At 49.2% G+C, this 21659-nt stretch overlaps 1 protein-coding gene across 3 annotated transcripts in view; it reads left to right on the top strand.

Moving 5' to 3' along the window:
• Positions 1–21659, top strand: part of CTIF (cap binding complex dependent translation initiation factor) — a 207072-nt gene that overhangs the window by 6773 nt on the left and 178640 nt on the right. For 2 of the 3 annotated variants that reach the window (XM_059140772.1, XM_059140771.1), the window contains exon 2: positions 7640–7711. The exons of the other annotated variant lie outside the window; for it this stretch is intronic. In XM_059140772.1, the coding sequence (XP_058996755.1) occupies positions 7640–7711 (72 nt within the window). The remainder of the gene's footprint in view (positions 1–7639; positions 7712–21659) is intronic. 3 annotated transcript variants of the gene reach the window in all.

Below are 21659 nucleotides of genomic sequence, written 5' to 3'. Positions count from 1 at the left end.
GAGGAACAGCTTGGGAGCCATTCTGGCTGGAGCAGAGTGAGCAAGGGAGCGTTTCATAGAAGAGGCAGATCTGCAGGGCCTTTCTCTCCCTGGTGTGGACTCTGGCATTTTCTCTAGTGAGATGGGATGGTGCTAAAGGGTTTTGAGCAGAGGACAGGTATGGTATGACTGCCTACATAGGGTCACTCGGGAGGCTGTGAGGAGAAGAGGCTATGGAAGGAGCTGGCAGTGGGGAGTGGTCAGGAAAGGAAGCGGGGAGACCAGGAAGCTGTTTGGCTGGTGCAGGCAAGAGGGGATGGTGGCTCGGAGCCGTGGGGTCACTGTGCAGGTGGTAAGGGGCAGTCTTGTTATACCTTAAAAGTACAGATAACGTGATCTTCTGATGAATAACCTTGAGGATTTTAGCCTGAGTAACTGGAGGAATAGACTTTACAGAAATGAGAGATATATAGGAGACCCCAAGAATAGCTTTGGAGAGCAAAGATCAAGTGTCGAGTTTTGGAACATGTAAGGTTTAAGATAGCATTAACGTCTCGGTGGAGATGCCAGTGAAGCAGGTGGGTGTGCAGAGGTGGTGTTCAGAGGAGAGGAATGACCTGGAGACTTATATCTGTCAATAGCAGCATACGGATGGCATCTTAAGCCCAGGAATGAGCTTAGAGAAGAGGGTCTAAGATTGAGCCCTAGGAGACCGAGGATATGAGCAGTAACTAACAGAGACACTGAAATGAGTCCATGTTAACTCATTTGCTCTTCGCAACAATTCTGTGAAGATACTGTTATTGTTACTAGTTTACAGGGGAGGAAACTAAGGCACAGAGAGGTTGAATAAGCAGAGCAAGGTCACACAGCAAATGTGTGGCCAGTCTGAGGTCTGAACCAGGTGGTCTTACTCCAGTTGTCATCCAGTTAACCTCTTTCCTATTGGTAGTTCCTGTTCATTATTGTGGGGAGGGGGAACAGGAATTGAGTCTTAGGGATAAGGTGGCTTGTCCAAGTTGAGAGAGTAATAGAAGCAGGAGTGAGAACTCAAGATTCACTGCGTCGAGAACTTGAGCTCCTAATCACTACATTACGCTGCCTCTACAACAGGAAAGTTTTTTTTTTGTTGGTTTTTTTTTTTTCTTTTTAAGACATGTGCATAAAGCCTTTGTTCTTCTCTCAAATCTCAGCCCTAGGGCAGGGCCTCCTCCCTCTCACACACCAGGCTTTTCTGGAGCATCACAGGGATGCAGAGTGGGCTGCCCACCAGTCTCTGCTCCCACCTCCCCTTCTTGTTTCTCCTCTCCGTGGACAAGGAGCCCTCAAACTCTTCCCTGGGTGGTCCTACCACCCCCTTGATTAAGAAACCCTGAATAAGATGACCTTTTAAATGATTTTTCACTTTGAAATAAATACAGACATAAATAAAAATGTCAACAATAGTACCAAGAATCCCTGACTATCCTTCACCCGGAGCATCCGATTTTCATATTTTACCACTTTGCTTTCTGCCTCTCACGTCTCTCAAGAGAAAGAGAGAGAAAGAGATTCTCTAAAGGGATTCTTTTTTTGTGTATTTGAGAGTAAGGTGCAGACTCTCCTTTATTGCTAAACACTTCAATGTGTATTTTCTAAGAACAGGGACATTCTCTGACATAGTCATAGTACAAGAAGTAAACCCTGAAACAGTATTATTATTTAATGCATAGACTTTATATTTCACCAGTTTTCCCAGTAATATCCTTTATAGCAAAAAAAGAAGGAAGGAAAGGTTCCGGAAGGAGGGAAGGAAGGAAGAAAGGGAAGGATGAAACAAGGGAAAGGAAAAAAGGAAGGGAAGAAGGAAGAAATTTTAGGTTCCTCAAAAATTAAACATAGAATTACCATGTGAGGCTGCAATTCTACTTCTGGATATATACCCCCCAAAGAATTCAAAACAAGGACATGGACAGATATTTATACACCCATATTCATAGCAGCATTATTCACACTAGCCAAAAGGTGGAAATAACCCAAGTGCCCATCAGTAGATGACTGGATAAACCAACTGTGGTCTGTCCATACAATGAAAGAGTATTGAGGCTCAAGAAGAACAGGAGATCCTGTGACATGTGCAACATGGATGAACCTCGAGGACTTTATGCTCAGTGAAATAAGCCACACACAAAGGGACAGCTACTATGGGATTCCACTTGATGAGACACTGACAATAGCAAAGCTTGCGGAGAATGAAAGCAGAAGAATGAAATGGGTGGCAGGGGTTGGGAGAGCAGGAGTCGGGGGTGAGGGTTTGATGGGGACAGAGTTTCAGGTTGAGATGATAAAGTTAAGTCCTGGAGATGGGGCGCCTGGGTGGCTCAGTCGGTTGAGCATCTGCCCTCGGCTCAGATCATGATCCCAGGGTCCTGGGATTGAGTCCCACATGGGGCTCCCTGCTCACCAGGGAGTCTGCTTCTCCCTCTGCACACCCCACCCCCCGGCTCCTGCTCGCTGTCTCTCAAAAAATAAACAAAATCTTAAAAAAAAAGGAAAGAAAAAGTCCTGGAGATAGATGGTGGTGACAGCTGCAGGATAATGTGAATGAACTTAATGCCGCTGAAATACACTCTTGAAAATGGTACATTTTATGTTCTGTATATTTTTCTATAATAAAAAAATCTCTGGTTCAGTGTCTAATCCAAGATCACACATTACATTTAGTATCCAACACTTTTATTGGCTCTTTGAATTAAAAGCTATTTATGCCTTTACTCATTCTGCCACTTTTTGGCTGTGTAACCCTGGGCAAGTTATCAGCCATGCTATGCCTCAGATCCTGTATTTGCAAAGTGGGCATACGAAAGGTGCCCAGATGGCTATGAGGAGTAAATGTTAACATATGTCATAGGTTAGATGTAAATGAAATCTAGATACATTGTGACGAACGCATTTTTGTTATACACGCGCTCGCCACACACACGTAACCTTTCACTTGCCTTTCATTTTGCCCAGGATTCCTTTTGTCACACCAAGTATAGTCCAAAACTCATATCTTGGCATTTGATCAACTTGGAATGTGCTGGTGACAGTGTGAGGCAGACATCGAGGGTTACTTTTCCTCACTTTCCTCCAGTTGTCTCAATCCCAGTGTTTATTGATGATCTCTCCTTTCCCCTGACTAGAAACACTAGCCTCATCATAATAGAATCTAGGATCTGAATTCCCATTTGTACGTGGGTGCAGGGATACAGTTTTGCCATTTGTCTCTTTGTCTCGTCCTGTACTGAGTCAACTTGCTGGTTTGGCTCAAGCCTTGTAATGTAGCTGGATATCGGGGAGTGCCGTCCCTGGGGGGCTTCATACCCCTGAAAAGTATACCCTCAGCTCCCCCCACTCTGTGCTTTTCCTCCCCCAGGGCCCCATGGGTTCCCCCTATATTTTACCAAGTCGGATCCTAAAATACTGTCCCTCCTGGGATGCAGATGACAAGAAAGCAGGTTATATTTTTTTACTATGAATTTTTTTTTAATTTATTGCTTAAGATTAGTAAGTGATCTCTACACCCAGTGTGGAGCTTGATCTTGTAACCCTGAAATGAAGAGTCACCTGCTCCCCCAGCCGAGCCAGCCAGGTGCCCCTGCTATGAGATAATTTAATTGTGCCGATAAGAGCGAAGAGTAACAGAATTAGCATCTATTTTGGGTATAGAATAAGCATCTGTACTCCCCTGTTTATGAAGTCTTCACCCTGTGCCATCTGTGTTTCAGGTTTTTAAAGTAAGAAATAAATCATAGCAGCGGGCTGGAGGCCCCACACCACTCTCACAAATTCGATGTCCTTCGTTTCCATATAGGAAAATGTCCCACTTTTCCTGCCTCCTTGTGTTCAGTGACCTTCTCAGGAGGACACCACCTCTTTCCCCAGAGGACTTGCTCCTAGCAGTAAACCGGTTTTCCTTGAAGGAGAAACTCCCTAGTATGGAATCAGGTGGTGGGGGATGGGCCAGCTGGGCCTGCTCTCCAGGCAGAATCTTCTCTCCATTCTAGAATCATCTCAGACAGAAAAGGACAAATTTGGGGAAGGTCTGCGTCTGGAGATTTTTCTAGGTGATGGTTCCGAAAGGGCAAGGGGGAGGCAGTGGGTGGGGGCTGGGGCCTAGGAGCAATCCCAGCAGAGGTGGGCAGGAGCTTTGGAGTGGGAAAGGGAGAGTTCCCAATGGGCTTTAGGGAGCGAGGAAGGAGCCCTCATCCCTGCTGGTGGTGATCCCAGCCGTCCCGGGACTGCTGCTCCTTCAGGCGCTGGAGCTGGGTGCCTTGTGAGCCCAGCCCCGTGGGCACAGCTTTGTGGGATAAGTGCAGGGATTCACGCTGAATTCCTTCCGGGGCGAGGGGCTGGGCTCAGGAAAGCTATGCCCAGCTGGACCACAGTCCCTTCCGCAACCACTTTGCCCAGGGACCTGCCTCTGTCCAGCCCTGACTGGGTCTCTGGGGTGGGTTTCTGCAGGCTTGACCACCTCTGCTTGCTGCTTGTCTACCACACTCCCAGATCCATTTCTTCATTTCCGTCTTTGCCTCCACTGCCAGTGGGAACCTGGATGCTGGACCCAAGCCTCCTGCCCCGCTTCCCACCCTGCTCCCGCCCGGGCTAGTTAGCCTTCCCTGACATGGCTCTGATGACGTCCTTCCCTAGCAAGGTCACCCCCCTTCTTCTGGCCCTGTCTACCGGAAAAGTCTCCAAATGCCTTGACCAGAGAGTCGTGCTTGCTGCCATCAGCCTCTGAGCTGGCAGCTGTCCCACTGCTTATGTCCACGTCCAGGCTCCTGCTTCTCCGGGAATCCCCACTTGCCTATTTTCCTTCCCCGCACCCGCCCCCCAGCTGCCTGCCAAGGGCACGCTCTTCCTTCTCTTAGTCTCGCCATCCACGTGGCATTGCTGTTATCAGAGGACTTGCTTCTCCTGGGAAGGGAGGTTCCTTCTCCAAAAGCGCCTGAGAAATGGCTTCTGGTGGGCGGATACTGAGTTAAGGATGGCTTTGATGAAGAAGAGACATCTCTCAGGAGCTCGGGACCCCTCTCCTATAGCCTAACCAGGGGGCTGAGTTTGCCTCTAGCGCTGAGTGAAACCTTAGCCTTTTCTCTGCTTGCTTGGCTAGAGGAGCCATTGTCCCCACCCTGCTTGCTCACCCCAGCAGTGTGCCCACCAACAAGTCACCGTTCCAGGAGATGTTACCCAGGTGCTCTGCAGCTGGGGATGACGTGTTGGGGACACGTGGGTTGGGGGAAGCCTTTCTCCACAAGGCTGTCCTAGGATGGCGTGGAGGGTGCATGATCCCAGCCTATATTTGCTGCATGCCTTGGCCATCCCAGCCAGGAAAGGAGAAGCCACTGCAAGATATAAAAACTGTCTTTATAATAGTTTAAGCACTTTATGCACATATGTACATACGTATGTGTGTCTATATATATCATTCAAAAATATGTGTGTATACATACAGGTATGTATTACTTATTATTTTGAAATTATTTTAACTAAACTTAAAGGTGTAAACATAGTACAGCATGTTCCCACGGACCTGTCCAGCTTCCCCTAATATGAACACCTTACATCACCATCGTACCGTCATGAGAACTCAGGAATTAACATTGGAATCATGAGACTTTATCTGAATTTCACTGGTTCTCCCACGAACGTCTGATTTTCTGTTCCAGGATCCAGACTGGCATCAAGTTGCCATGTCTCCTTATTCTCCTCTAATCTGTGTACCCTTCCTGGGTCTGGTTTTCCATGACCTTGACTCGAGGACTGCTGGTTACCTGTTTCCCAGAAAGTTGTTCTATTTGGGTTGCCTGGTATTTCCTCCTGATTAGATGGAGGTTGTGCATTCTTGGCAAGAACGCTTCAGAAGGGATGGGCCGTCTTCGACACATCATACTGGGGAGTCCATGAAGCTGACAGGCTTCATTATGGCCAGTGTTAACCCCCCCTCTCGGTTAAGGTGGTGTCCGGCGGATTTCTCACTTTCCTTTGCATAATTAATAAATATATTTATTATAATTAATAATTAATGCAACTAGTATCTATCTTGGGGGAGATGCTTTGAGACTTCAAATATCCAGACAGAGGAAATTTATTCCAGGCAGTTGGTTACCCAGGTGATAGAACTGAGAAGCAAAAAAAAAAAAAAAAAAGAGAGAGATCAGCAATTCCACCTCCAGGCCTGAGGCACAGAAGGAGGAGAGATGGGTTGCCAAAGTCCAGGAGTCAAGATCATGACTCCTCACCTCTGGTGAGGTCTAGAGCCATGAAGGAGACACAGCCCCTGCCGGTAGGTCCCCCTGAAGCATAGAGGGAAAAGAGAAACGCCTTCTTCCTGCCTCCTGTGGCTGAGCAGAGCTGGAAGCCAGCCAGCGCAGGAGTCTGGGAATCGCAGTCTGCAGGGGTCAGCTCCTCTGCAGTGTCCAGCTGGACATGTGCTCTAAGTGGATTTCAAACACTTGGTATGGAAAGAATATAAAAGATCTCATTAATAATGTTTTATGAGCACTTGGGTGGCTCAGTTGATTAAGGGCCCAGCTCTTGATTTTGGCACAAGTCATGATGATCTCAGGGTGTTGAGATCAAGCCCCACCTGGGGCTCCACACTCAGCATGGAATTGCTTGAGATTCTCCCTCCCTCTGCCCCTCCCCCCAACACATAAGCGTGCGTGCATGTTCTCGCTCACTCTCTCTCAAATAAATAAATAAATCTTTTTAAAAAATAATGTTTTATATTAATTACCTGTTGAAGGGATCTTATTTTGGGTATATTGAGAGAAATAAAATATATTATTAAATTTAAGTTAACATTTTCCTTTGTAAAATCTGGCTGCTAAATCGTTTAAAATTACCTCTGTGGCTCCTATGCTTGTGGCTCTCATGTTATTTTGTTTGGATAGCTAAGAGTATACTGGTACCTGTAACCAAGGTCATGCCCTTGACCCACAGTCAGGAGGGTGTGGCCAGCTAAGGTTTTCCAACACCCAGACTGCACTGGCCTTGAGCCATTCACGCTCACTGTTTTGACCAAGTATGTCAAATATCGGTATTGGACTCCTCTGTTCTTTGTGTATCACACAGGGTGTAGGTCAAGGTCAGTGTTCAACATTAGCCTAAGGGGCTAGCTAGCTTTTAACACAATAATAAAAATACCACCACATAGCTCCATGGCACTTTACAGAGGAAAAGCTGTGCTGTTACTACTATTTCACATCTCTACGGTGTTTTATAGGTTTACAGAAGTCCTTCATTTCAGCCTTGCAGTCAGCCAGCCTTGCTGGCTGCATTTTGTAGGTGACCGGACAAAGCCTAGGAAATCCACTGCTGGTTGTTCAAAGTAAATAACTTGTGTCCTACGTGGTTGACACTGCAAGGCAGCCGGTCTTGATCCTTCTGGTGGGCTTAGGTTAAGGGAAGGAACTTTGCCTTCCCCAAGCATACACTAGAGGGGTCACCTCAAGGTGGAACTTGGAGATGCCAAAGTGAACCTGCTGGTAGGGAAGGATTTGTCTTTGAAAATGGCCAAATAGGATTTTATCCTGGCTCTCCTGCAGAAGGTCAGGGCTGTCTCAGGAAGGCCTCTGTAGGGTGAGGAAGAGCCTACATGTCCAGCCATCACTGACCACTCCTTTCTCTCCTGCAGTGGACAACAGACTGCAGTGAGCAGCTGGACAGCAGCTGTTCCTTCTCCCGAGGCCGAGCTCCCCCGCAGCAGGTAGGGAACCAGCTTTGTGCACCTTCTGGGGGTGGTCACATGTCTTGTCTGTTGGTGCTCCTGGGATGGCTTTGTGATGGCTCTCATGGGCTGGGCGATGTGGAGAGAGCAGGAAATAAGAGAGGGGAGTGTGTGGTCCGCACTCTGGAAGGTTCTTCCTGAACACCCAGCCCACAGTGAAGCATGCCTTCCTTAAAACACATAGATTCTTGAGGTTTTTGGCTTGGTTTTTTTGTTTTTTGGTTTTTGGTTTTTTTTGGTCATTTGACAATTTTTGCGTCAATACCTGCAAACAGCTGCACATCCGTTGAGGGGGGAGTGGATAAATGAGGTGTTGAATTGTATACAGTCGTAGCCTGAATGAACTTGGAGGTTCACATATCAGCATTGGTGATAGATCTCGCAAATAGTGGGATTCCTAAGGTTCGGGTGCTGGTGGGGCATTTGAGATCACTTCTGGTCCAGGTGAACAGAGGACCTAGAAGGGCAGAATGTGGGGATGAGCTGTCAGTGCCCCCTGCCCCCAGCCATCCAGCTTCCTGTTCCCTGCTGGAGCCCACTGCTTCTCTCCCTGCTGCTTCCCTGTGAGATCCCAAGGGGGCACCCACACAGGTATGGGGTTTGTGGCCGGTAGGAAAGAGACAGCTGCTCTGGTAACACTCAGGCATCCTATATCCCCTGGTTGTCCATCTGTTTTTGTTGATACCTTATTCCTGGAAGACCATGGGATTGGAGGCGGAAAGGAAGCACAAGCCCAGGTTGGTTCTGTACCTGTCCAGAGAGACATGGGCTCCTGCACTCACTTGTTCAAAATTTCAGGGTGGCTGAGTTCACACATTGCCCTGAGCCTGCTTGCTTGTGTCTGACTTCAGTTCCATGGCACCAATTAAATAAACTCCTCTCTCTTCTGTCCTAAGCGAAGATGGTCAGTGGCCTCAGTTCTAGATCTTTCTTAGACTGCAGGGCTTTGTCCACCGTGGTGTGGGGGGATGGCTGCCCTCTCACACTACAGGTTGTTTGTGTGTGTTGCGTTGTTTCTTGGGCAGGAGGCCGGACAAGAACCCTGGGTTGGGGTGGTGGGGAGGGGTGGAGGCAAGAGACCCAGGTTCTCCTATTTGCTCTGCCACAAACTGGGTAGAAATTCTTCTCATCCTCAGCTTCCTCCTATAAAAATCAGGGAACTCAGTGACCTCTGGGGGCCTGTCTAGCTTCTCCATGCCACTTTGTAACTGAAGTCCATGGAGATGTCATGACCTCACCCAGCTGGGACGTGAACCCAGGTCTCTCACCTGCCCCTCCCCCCATTTGGCCATTTACTTTGCTTTACTGTAATAGGTATCCTTCCGTGGAGGACTGTTGTCCCTGCCACTAGACTGCCAGTACTTGGTCAGGAACCCTCTGTTATCCTCCCTGAATCCCTCTAGCCATGGCCTGAGGCCTGGCACATCAGAGCACTGCCTGCCCATTACCCTGGGATTTCCTACCTGAAGACTGCCTTAACTCTTCAGGGGCAAAGGTATCTTGGGTCTGGGGACTCAAGAACCAGAGGGTTCCAGGGAAGGGTTAAATTCTTGGATAGGGGACATAAATGGCTGATAAATGAGAGACCAAAATACTAGCTCTCTGTTATTTGGTTAGTAGGTGTCTGGCTCTGAAATCTTCCAGAATCTTCCTTTTTTTTTCCCCTCTCCCCTTAATCACCTTCTCTGGGCCCCCTCTTCCCACCCATTCTCCCCAGTCTCATTCACCTGTCACTCCAAACAGGATTCCAGGGGGCAGAGAACGACTTGTGCTCCCACTTCCCCTTCACCTGCCTCCCTCACCCCATGGCATCCTTCCATGGCCAGGTCCACGCCCCTGGAGGTTGGTGGGTGGGGAGTCGGCCAGACCCTAGGCTGATGGAGCAGGACTGGGGGACCTGTGGGAGGGGGCACCCTAGTACCATGAGCACCCCAATCCCACCTCCAGAAAGCAGTTGTACAGTTGGCTTGGGTATGTGGAGTTAGACAAAATGAATGCAAGTGACTTTAAAGAAGAAATCATAAAAGGCTCATATTTGATCCTTTCCTGGTAGGTAGAACTGAGACATAGGCTCATTATGAAGAAGAGCCCCAGAAGGGTGGAGATGGGGTCTGGTTAAAATAAACTTGCCTTGGGGCACCCAGGTGGCTCAGTTGATTGAGCGTCCAACTCTTGATTTTGGATCAGGTCGTGATCTCAGGTCATGGAATCAAACCCTGTATCAGGCTCTGCACTGAGCACGGAACCTGCTTGGGATCACTCCCTCTCCCTCTGCCCCTTCCTCCTTACTTGCTCTCTCTCTCTCTAAAAAAAAAAAAAAAAAAAAAAAAAAAAGACTGAAATTAAAATTTTGAATACACATGTAAACCTGACTCTCTTCCCTAATAAGCCCAGAGGACGAAGCCTTTTTGGAGGGGGCTCCTGGGGCACAAATTCATGCTGAATCAAATTCTTCCACGTACATTTGACTGTCCCCTCAGCCAGCCGGTCAACTTGAGATGAGCACTAGAGCTGCTTCTCTATCCCTGACCACTCCTGCCCTAGGGCTTTGCACACAGTAGTCACTCAGTTAAGACTCCCGAGACGGCACTGAGTTAGCCCAGGCCCAGTCCATACAGTTGGTCCCTGGTGGGCCCTGTTCCTCTGGCTACCAACTTTGCTGAGCTTTTTGAGGTCATTGGGGTGGCGGAACAGCTCTGCCACCCTCACATTCACCCACAGGGGAGAATTTCAGAGGGAACTAAAGGTAGATTGAAACTGGGGTGGTTGGCTGAGCTGCATTCCCCCTTAGCCACTTGGGCTCAGGAGAGTGGGAGCCACTGGAGGATGCTGAGGTTCTATACTCTGCCCGGGGAGCTCTGTGTGGCAGGTCACCGACCCTGCCCTGAAGGAATAACCCAGATACAGGCTCCATTTGGGGGGTAGTCATATACTGGATTATTTATTTTGTTATCTCAACTAATGTGAGGAGAAGGGGAAGGGGAAAACCCTTGCCTTCTCTGAGCCCTACAAAGTGGGGATAACCTAGGGCAGGCTGAGTCCCATGAGACGGGAAGAAGGGGCGCAGAGGACATTGGGCTCTCTAACCGTCCACAACTGGGATTCGGCCATATTAGGGATTATTTGGCGTCCTGGTGGCGTCCTGGTGGCCTCTTTCCAAGAGAGCTCATCTATCACCTTGTCCCTTAGGAAGCTGTAGTCGTTTCTAGCTTTTCACGGTAGTGGGGGAATCATTGTGGAGATGATTTAGAGGAGAGTAGCTGATAGGAGAGAGTGCAACCTGGTGCATTTAGAAAACGTCTCTGGGTGCCAGCATGGGATTTAGTATTCAGGGAAGAAAGCCAAAGGTATATGAAAGGTTGTATGAGGTCAGCAGCTAGCCGCTCTTCTCTGTCTGCACGGAAGTGCCAAGGGAGGAAAATTAATGTGCACAACAGCAGCAACAGAGCGTCTGATTAGTCCTTGAGAAGGACTTCCTGTCTGAAGTCCTTGTTGGCCTGCAGTGCTGGCTGTTGAGCAAGGCGATGAAATCGTCACCAGAACCCTAATGGGCACACCTCCTTATGGGGCAGTTTCCTGCGGAGCCCAGGAAAGGTGGGGTTGTGTTAGAAATGATGTCTTTGAGTCCTGACCGATGGTCTGGGATCCCACATTCCCTGAAATGATGAGAGGAGGGCACTCCCCTGTACCATCCTGATGTCCGCTAGCAAACGAAGCCTCAGGAAGGAGTGAGACGATTCTTGTGTCAAGGGTCCAGAGAATCAGATGTTGACCCAGGTGTGGCACATGTTTCAGCGCCTTTACTGCAAAATGATAGACTCCTCTGAACCTCTTTGGAAATCTCTTTCATTGTTTTCTGGGTCTCTAGAAAAGACCAGTGGGATCCAGATAGCCGCTAAAAGTAGCAGCAAGTCTGGATTTTCCTGATTTCTCCACTGTTCCCTTACCCTCCCTGACACCTTTGCTAACCGGCAGCTAGGTTCATTCTAGGTGCCGACATTGACTCTGACCCAAGGGACGGCCGGTGGTAGGCAGAAGTGAGCCTCAAATACATGCTCACCTCTGACCCAGGAAAAGGTAAAAGGGTAAATAGAAAAGGTTAAAGGAGTTTTCTGCCAGTCATCTTGTTGCCCTCTAGTAATCGTAGTATTTGGTTATGAGCCGGTTTATCTCATTAGTACAAATAATATCTTAGTAGAAGTACCTGAATTTTTACTCAGCCTCTGTGGATACTCAAGAAATACCACGTTCATGGCACTTCTCTCTATTTAGTCAGTATTTATGGAGTATCTGCTATGAGCTTGCCAGACACAGAGGAACTGGCCTTTGGCCTCATTACCTGTCTGTGGAGTAGAGGCTACTTAACATGGAAGAGGCTAAAGGCACCCAGTTAAGTCCCAAAGACGCCTCCTGACCACAGACACTGTGGTCATTCCGGAGAGTGTCCCTGCTGATCTCTGTGGGTAGAGAGATGCCTTGCAGGACATGGGGCCTTATCTGTGCCCTCAGGAGTGGTTAGGATGCTTGACCAGATGGAAGGGAAGAGAGAAGAAATGGTAGTCACAAGGCTTGAAGTTGGGTGCTCTATGGGGGTGTGAGGGCATCAGGAGGGTGTACACCAGAGTGGGCGGTGCGTGTTGGGTGTTACAGGAGTGCTGGGAGTGAGGGCAGTAGACACGGAGGTGTCTGTGTGCTCAGCTGAGATGCTGGAACCGCTGTGAAGCCCCACCCCTGCACCTTGTAGATCTTCTCTTGCCTCTGCTGTCCTCCCCAGATAAAGTCCATCCCCTTGTATCAGTCAGGATAGCCCAGGTCATGCTGCAGCAACAAACAGCCTTGAATCTCAGTAACTTTATTGTTTTTTTAAGATTTTATTTATTTATTTGACAGAGAGAGAAAGGGAGAGGGAGAGAGAGGGAACATAAGCAGAGGGAGGGGAAAGGGGAGAAGCAGGCTTCCCACCGAGCAGAGAGCCCGAAACGGGGCTCGATCCCAGGACCCTGGGATCATGACCTGAGCCGAAGGCAGATGCTTACCCACTGAGCCACCCAGGTGCCCCAAAACTTGGTAACTTTAAACAGCCCATCCAGGACCTAGCTTGATGGGGCAGTTGTCATTCTCACCAGTCCCCAAGATAGAGGGAAAAGGACCACTGGAGGATCTTGCATTGGCAAGTCAGTGCTGCAACCCAGATATAATACACAGCACTTCCTCTCTTAGCTTGTGGCCCAGAATTGCCCACATGAGCCCACCCAACCATAAGGGGTAAGCACCCTACAAAGTATAATCCTACTATGTGCCTGGCATTCTGGAAGCCAGAACTGTCTGGTGACTGGCTAGAATGACCATCACATGCGCCACCTCTGGTAGCCGCTCACCAGGAGCTGGGGCCGACCTCTTCCTCCCACATCAGACCCAGAGCTAAGCAGATCTCTACCCTAAAATGCTGTGGGCTCTCAGGATGACCAGAGGGTCAGAGGCTACCTGATCCAACCCCCAACCCTACAGTGTAGGAGCCCCCTCATGTGGCTGTTGAGCTGTGGGGCATTTCCAGTAATGGGGAGTTCACGCCTTCAAAAGGCATCTCAGAATGTTGTTGGGCAGCTCCATGGCTGTTTGCTCTCCCATGGCAGTCCAGTATGAAGAGTCTGTGTTTTAAGCTAAATATCCTCATTCCTGCACTTGTTTCCCATAGTCGTGGTTATGTTGGTTCGTTCCTCTATTTATCTGTTTTTTCACACCTTGATTTGATCAGCATGTCATCACAGAGGGCAGTTTGCTGGGAAATGGGATGGCAAAGGTGATGGGCACTGTCTCTGTTTACACAAAGGTTAGAGAGGAGAAGACAAACACTTACACTGCAGTGCTGAGATGTCTGGGGCATGACTGGGTGGTTCACGGGTCCCGTCCCATCCTGGGTTACCCTCCTGGGAGCACTGCAGCTACGGACTATGATTCCACCCACGCCTCCCTGAACCAAACACAGTCCTGCTGGCATGATCTGATTCTGCAGACTCTGGTGTTCCTAGCATGTAAGCCTCTGTTTTCCAGAAGATACCACCTATCCCTGTCCTCCAGGTGCCTTCTGACTCCAGCTCACTTGAAGGAACCAGGCTACCCCATTTGTAACAGTATCAATGCTTGACTTGTAGGGAAACAGTCAGCAGCCATCCACTAAGCCTCCGCTGTCAGTTTCATGAGCCACGTGGCCTGGTCTCTATTCCTCAGAGAACCTGGAGTCTGCTTAGAGAAGTAAGACTTTCTCTAGTGGGAAAGCAACAGTCCAGAGCAGCATGAGATTACAGGCAGGAGAGGGGCTGGTGCCTGTGGGGGACCTTACAGAGGGCAGAGGAGGTCAGATGCACAGCAAGAGGAAGGAGGCACCATGCTGCCATGGTAACAGCACTGGACTGAGAGCAAAGAGACATGAGTTCTAACCCCCTTCCCTCTGACTGACTATTCAATCATGGGTGAGACACATTGTCTTTCAGTAACCTGTTTCCCTCTGAAAAAGGAGATGATCTAGACATAAGGCCATCAAAATATTTTGTTAAAAAATACAGACCTAGGGGCGCCTGGGTGGCTCAGTGGGTTAAGCCGCTGCCTTCAGCTCAGGTCATGATCTCAGGGTCCTGGGATGGAGTCCTGCATCGGGCTCTCTGTTCAGAAGGGAGCCTGCTTCCCTCTTTCTCTCTCTCTGCCTGCCTCTCTGTCTACGTGATCTCTCTCTGTCAAATAAATAAATAAAAATCTTAAAAAAAAAAAAAAAACAACAGACCTAAATTTCTGCTTTGGGGAAGATGGAGTAGATGTTCTTTTTTATATTCCTTCTTCTAAGGAAAACTAAAATCCTGGTCATTCTATATAAAACAGATATAAGATTCTGAAAGGTAGAGATAAGAAGGCAGACCAGCTAGGGTTTGGGGGACCCGAGCAAGGACAGAGTCATAATTTTCCTGGGTTTCCTTTTTACCTCTAACATCCCAGACTTGGGGCCAAAGAAGGCGGTAACCAGAACATGGCAGGGGACACAGATTTTTAAAGTCCCAATAAAAGTCTGATCTCTGTAAGCAAAGGTCCAGGCAAAGGGCAACCTATCAAAATAGAAAAGTTTTAGACAATGATTGCTCTACTCCAGCCAAGTAGCACAGAACAGAGTGTGGGTCCACCCTCACCCACACCAGCAAAACCCATTGAGAGTCTAGAATGCCCCTCTCAGAGAGTTGTATAAGCCCTCTCACCTCTACTGGGGTGATGTCAGAGAAGCCCAGGCAGGAAACTGAGCCCTTCATTCCTGCCACCTCATAAGAAGGGCCCCTGGCCACCCCATGGTATTATTGGAGACCCTGTGGGAGCCTGGACTTGCGTCCCTACTCAGCAGTACTAAGGCATCCCTTCTCTCCCTGCTGGGTTGTGTCAGAGGAAAGTCTAACAGGAAGACGAGACTTCCACTATTGCCAAGTGGTAGTGAGACCACCCCCATGGCAGGGTACACGGGGGACTCTGTGGAGTCCTGGAACTCTCGCCTCCATGGAGCAGTAACAAGTGCACCCCAAAACTGAGGCTGTGCCCCCCCACCTTTCCCTGCCACAGTGTTATCACAAACAACCAGGTAACACAGAAGACTTAATATGATTCAGTGTCTCATAACATAACATGGAAGTGCCCTCATTGCAATAAAAAATCATATGTCTTACTAAGAACCAGAAATACTTCAAACTAAATGGAAAAAAGGACAATCACTAGATGTCAACACTGAGATGAGAATTTGAACTTTATCAACATTGAAAACTTTGCTCTGGAAAAACCTCTGTTTAGAGGTTGAAGAGACAAATTACAGAAAGGGAGAGAATTTTGTAAAACATGTATCTGGCAAAAGGACTAGTATCCAGAATATATAAAGAATTCCCCAGACTCAACATGTGAAACAGCGCAGTTAGAAAATGGACAAAAGATATGAAGAGACATTTTTTCCCTGTACAGATGGCAAATAAGCCCGCAAAAACAAGATGTGCCACATCATTAGCTGTAAGGGAAATGCAAATTAAAGCCACAGTGAGAGATTTCACACCTATCAAAATAGCTAATAAAAAAAATAGTGACAACACCGAGTACTGGTGAAGATACAGAGCCACTGGATCACTCATACTTAGCTGGTAGGAGTGTAAAGTGCTGCTGACATTCTGGAAAACGATTTGGCAGTTTCTTAAAAGACTAAACCTGCAAATACCATCTGATCCAGCAGTTTCACTCCCGGGTGTTTATCCCAGAGAAATGAAAACTTATGTTCACACACAAACCTGTACTCAAATGTTTATAGCAGCTTTATTCATAAAGCCCCAAACTGGAAACCACCCAGCTGTCCTCCAACAGGTGAACAGTTGGAACAAGCTGTGGTGATCAACAGTAAAAAGAATCAGCGAGTGACACATGCAGAAACCTGTGTGAATCCCCAGGGAATTGTGCCAAGTAAAAAAAGCCAATCCCCCAAAGTTACGTACTCTGATTTTGTATATATAACATTCCTGAAATGACAAGAGGATAGGAATGGGGACTAGGTGAGCAGTTCAAGGATTAGAGAAGGGAGGGGCAGAATGAAGTGGGTTGGGGACAAAAGGGCATCAGGTGGGAACCTTGTGCTGATGGAAATGTTCTGCATCTTGACCGTATCAACATCAGTATCCTGACTTTACTATTGAGCAATACTTTTACCAGTGTACTCATGGGGGAAACTGAGTAAAGCGTACAGGGGATCTCTGTGTTATTTCTTAGAGCAGGATGTGAATCTACAATTCTCTAAGATAAAAGTAAACTTTTTTAAAGAACAGAACATTTTGTTTCATCAGAATCTTTCGGCAAGATCCCATAAGGAAAAGAAAAGGGACAAAACTGCTTGATGAGGTAGAGGAAAGAGTAGCCCATCTGCTGTCTCTCCCATTCTATCTACCTCATTGCTCTGGAAACACCTCTGTAGAAGCCCCGGGTCACCTCTTGGACCCGATGAACTCTCAGTTCCTTTCCTCCCTGGACTTCTGTGGTTCTGAGTCTGGGGCTGATGGGTAGGGAATATCCCTGGGGCTTGGGGAGCTTCAAGAAGGCCTAGTGGGGAGCCTTGGAGGTTGGGATCCTTTCCCTGCAGAGGGGCATGCGACATTGTGGGTGACTGAGGACACCGGAATGGCCCCCCATTATTTCAGCAGATGCTGAATAGGAAGCCAGCCAGAAGGGCCCTGTCATGGGGCCCAGGCCAGGACAAGTTCAAGTAACGTGGCCTTTAAATCCAAAAGCACAAAGTTAGTTAGCCAAAGAGAGTGGGGAGAATGGGTTGGATTCAGAGAAGTATCCTTGGTCACAGGCTTCAGTCATTATCACCTACATATCCCTTTGGGTTTTAAACTCAAAGACAGTGGGGTCTAGTAAAGAGGGAAGGGACAGAATGAATGTATAGATGAGAAAGTTCCAGAATGAAAGGAATGACCTTTCCTGCTCCTGAACTCAGTTCTGGTGCCACCAGGAGGCCCTCTATGCTGGTCTTTGTTCTGCCATTCCCCTGCCTCAAAGATCCTTCTATTGTAGGGGCATTAAAATATTGGGGGAGGGGGTCTATCATCTACTTTCCCACCAGCATGTGGGATTGTGGGATGCTGTCCTTGGTGCTGAACACACGCATGCATAAACGCGCGCACGCACTCTCTCTCTCTCTCTCTCTCTCTCACACACACACACACACACACACACACACACACACGGAGTTACTAGGATAGGACTGTTTGTCAAATTCTGGTTTAATTGGAGCCTCAGGGGAGTTTGAGACCCGACCTATAGGAAGGCCCTGCTTAGATCCGGGAGATGCCTTTAGGGGCCTTTGGTGCCAGTATCTCATATGGTGCACCTACTCTCCCCATCCCAAATGGGGAGTCCCTGGCCCCGTTCAAAGTCTTATGGTGCAGAGGGGGCAGCACAGGTCCAAGGAGCCGAGTGACTCTTCTGAGCCCTCCAGGATGCAGCTTGCAGACCTGGATTCCTGCTTTCCCCACTTTAAGTCCAAACCATGTTGCTACTCGCCCAGAGTTTTCCTGGAGTTCTAGAGGCCCTCTGGTCTCACCCCCAAAGCCAGCAGCAGTGGTGGCAGGCATCATGTCATGTGCTGCTTCACCACATGCCATCTTCTATTGTTCTTTATGTTTCCATGACTCCTGGTTGGGTGGTGAGACCTTTGAGGGCAGGGATGATAGCCTCAGGACTAGGACTGTGCTAGTCCACTTCTGTGGGTGATAGATCAGGGCTAAGGCAGGGGAGTTGGGGCAGGGTCCTTGGAGAGGAAGGAGAGAAGTTACATCTGTTGTCTACAAGGATGACCCTCCCCATCAGCTACTCCAGGAACCTGTGTCCCTGAAGTAAGGGGACCCACATGAGGGTCAGGCTTGCTGTTGGCCCTCATGATGCACAGAATCTGTAGAAGAACATTCTACACTGAGAAGGGAGATGGACTGGGATAGTGAGCCCTCTGAGGGTGTCCAGCACTGGGCTGTGCATACACAGCTACTCCCCTACTGGACTGTAGCTGTGGGATGCCAGGACCAAAGGCTGGCCACCCCTGCCTCTGTGTCCCCTGGCAGAGCAAACAAATAGCAGGGATACTGGGGAAGTCCAGACCAGCTTCCTCTACCTGGAGCTTCAAGCTTCACCTGTGACCCTCCTGGGAATGCAGGCAGTCCTGCTGCTGGCGGATATCTGATTCAGTCAAGTTCTGCTTAGTCACTAAACCCTCACAGCCAGAAATTGTCGACACCTACACACACACACACATATGCACAAGCAAAAACCACTCCGTGGTTGTGTACTAATACAGCAAAGAGGAGGGTTTATTTTCCCACTGCTCCTGACTTAGCACGTTTTTCTAGCATACAGTGATTCACTCCCACCAAGTTTCATTCACTCAGACACAGAGCCCCATGCCCCCCACCATCTTTACAAAGCCTGGCTCACACCCCCAGATTCCCTCTTCACTTCACTGCCGGCAGTTTACTCCCTCCGCCCGCACTGCCTTCCCAGTCGTGGGCAGAGAACCCAGCTGTCTGTGGGGGATGGATACCTTACTGCCTTACAGCCATCTGCCATGGGGTCACAGTTTATTCGGATCATGGAACTGCATGGTGCCACGGAACTGCAAGCTCTCTGAACACAGGCAGGTTCTCTGAGCCTCCGTTTTCTCATCCGTGAAATGGGGCTTCCTAAGCTTGTAACCAGGTTGAAATGCTCAGAGGATGACCAGTGTTCGGTCGGTGCCACCTCAGTGCCTTTGCTGTTGTCATCGTCCAGTGTCCAGGCTCCCCGCCTGGCTGGGCAACAGCCCACAGCAGCCCTGCCCGAGCTGGGGGGAGCCATGCACACCTGCGGGCCCCTCAGAGGTGGCTCCAGCCTCCCTGCCCACGGGAAAGCTGTTTCCTTTTCTTTTCCACAGAGTTTAAAGTGCTCATTATCTCTTTGTGCTCTGTTCTGAGAGCAGCACCGTTCACCCTGGCATGAGGCCCCCTAATTGCCAGGGAAAGGGACTGTTGTGAAGGATTCGGCAGCATTTAAGTGCTAAAAACCATCCACTGAAAAGGGTGGTTGCTTCTGATTAGGCTTCTCAGAACCAGCCTTGCAGCGACCTGGGGGGTGGGGGACAGGGGCTGGCCGAACCCCTGGGCTGGGGCGGGGATGGAGCTCAGAGAAAAGCTGCGGCCACGGGAATGGCAAACTGGGAGATGTTCTTGAGGAAGCCCATGCGGTTTTCGGGGGTGGGGGGGCTCTCAGTGCCTGGACACCCGGATTCTTGCTCAAAAGTATTTAATGAATGAAGCTGGGTCCCACAGCTAGGATGAGGGCGTAAGTGGGCAGAGGGATGCAACAAAATTGAAGCCAGAGTTCCCAGTTGAGAGGATGCAGAATCACTAGGGAAGAATATTAGAAGACCGTTTCCCAAAGTAGGTTCTGTGGAACCCTGGTCTTGCAATAAATAAATAAATAAACAGAATTGCTCTGTGGAATAAAGAGGAAGGATGGGGTGGTTTTTGGCCAAAGGAATTTGGGGAATACTGCGTACTATATGGCTACCTACTTGAAGGGTCAACATCTGTCCAAGGCCGATAAAGGCACTGAGTAGTTTTGCAATAAAGTGATTTATTTAACAATCTTTTAACCCAGTGTATCCCAAATGTTTGATGAGGGAACCTTTTTTTTTTCTGTGCCCCACAAAACCCTTCTAATCTCCAGTGTTTCTAAAAGTGTGTTTCGTGGACCACCCCAGCTGCACTCAATTTAACCTACACACATGACTCTCTCTCCACATGACTCTGATGCATACTGACATCTGAGACCCAGCGGGCTTGTGTTTCTAGAACACCACCGGGAAGCCATGCAGTCAGAGTCGGGAAGCGCTGGACGTGCTGTGGGCTCCTGGGGCACAAGCTTTAAGGACATTGCCGAGGGGCAGAGAGGAGGGGTCTCGAGCTGGTTCCTGTCAGAGACAAAGACGGGGGACAGGTAGGACCTTTGTTTCTCTGAGTCCAGGAAAAGCACAGTGGTCCAAAGAGGAATAGAATCCCGTATCTTGGGTAGCACAGTGTGACATCAGAGCCCTTCCCACTGACACCACGCATTACTAGTGCACCGGGGAAGCCGAGGCTCAAGAGTGCAGGGAGGGCCTGGGAACAAGCCAGGTCCCTGGTCACCCTCTGCTCTATCCTCTGCTTGTCCTCGCCACTCACGTGGCTCCTCAGTGTAAGGGGTGATTTAGAGAGTGAGGTGGGTCTGGCTCCAGGTGTGAGGTTCCAGAAATCAGACTGCTGTCTGCCTGTCTGTGGGTCTCTCTGGAAGGCCCTGCCCCACAGTAACCTGCAAGCTTCTTGGGCACACGGATGAACCTGTCTGCAGTCATAAGAGCGTTTTGTGGATCAGGTGGCGTGTAGGTTGGGGGTGTTGCAAGTTTGAGGATAGGTGTCCGGAACTCAGGAAAGGAGACTATTCGGACACTTCACAGGCTTAGATGGGATCTGAAGCCTCCCGGTCAGCTTGGATGCTGCCAGCGCAAGGCTGGGGCACTGGGGATGGGTGTGTGAAGCTATTGGTTCCTGGTGGTCTGGTTTCGCTGTGGCTCTGCCCGGTGAGGTCTGGCTCCTCTGGGCAGGCCAGGGCCGCTACCTCAACACTGACAAGGAACAGCATAGGAAGGCTCAGCAGGTGCGGTTCTGCCATCTCTGGGCTGATTTGGTGGAGATTGATTTTGCTTCCAAGTGCCAGGCAATGTCCCCAGCCCCTGCTGAGAATTGGTTGTGTGCATCCTTATATGCCTGTCATATTCCATTGCAACAGCTCTGAGGAAACGTCCAGATTCATGTTATATGCTGTGCATATTGTGTCGAATAGAGTGACAATAAATAGGTCAGCCCCTGGGACCCAGACTTCCATCGAGAGCTTCTCCAGGCTTGCCCTCTCACCTGTTAATGGGGTGACCTTCCTGTCCCATTCGGCACAGACCGGACAAGCCGCTGGCCCACAGCCCTTGGCACCTCCAGCTCGCGACCCAAGGACCCTCCTTCTTGCCCAGGGCCATCACGCCTCCTGGGCTGCCAAGTGGCACAGCTCCGGGGTCTTGTCCACATTATTGTTTTCCTGGTTGTGACCTTCCATCCCTTTATCATAGTCATTCTCTCTCCTGCCCTTGTGCCTCGCTCTTCAGTGACCTTGAATCCTAGTTTGGTAGATCGATCTTGACATCCCAGTCTGTGACTCCATCATTTAGGCTCGAAAGCAGCTGGTAGAATCTATTTAATCAGTTGACAGCACTGGAAGCAGACTGTATGCTTAACTTGGCCACTGTGGAGGACCAAGAAGAGGGTAGCTGCTCTAGTCGAGGGGCTTACAACCTACTTGGGCTCGTGGA

Source organism: Mustela lutreola, chromosome 11 (assembly GCF_030435805.1).
Source record: "Mustela lutreola isolate mMusLut2 chromosome 11, mMusLut2.pri, whole genome shotgun sequence".
Taxonomy (NCBI): domain Eukaryota; kingdom Metazoa; phylum Chordata; class Mammalia; order Carnivora; family Mustelidae; genus Mustela; species Mustela lutreola.
Note: the sequence above shows the minus strand (reverse complement) of the source record. Positions and strands in the feature narration are given on the sequence as shown.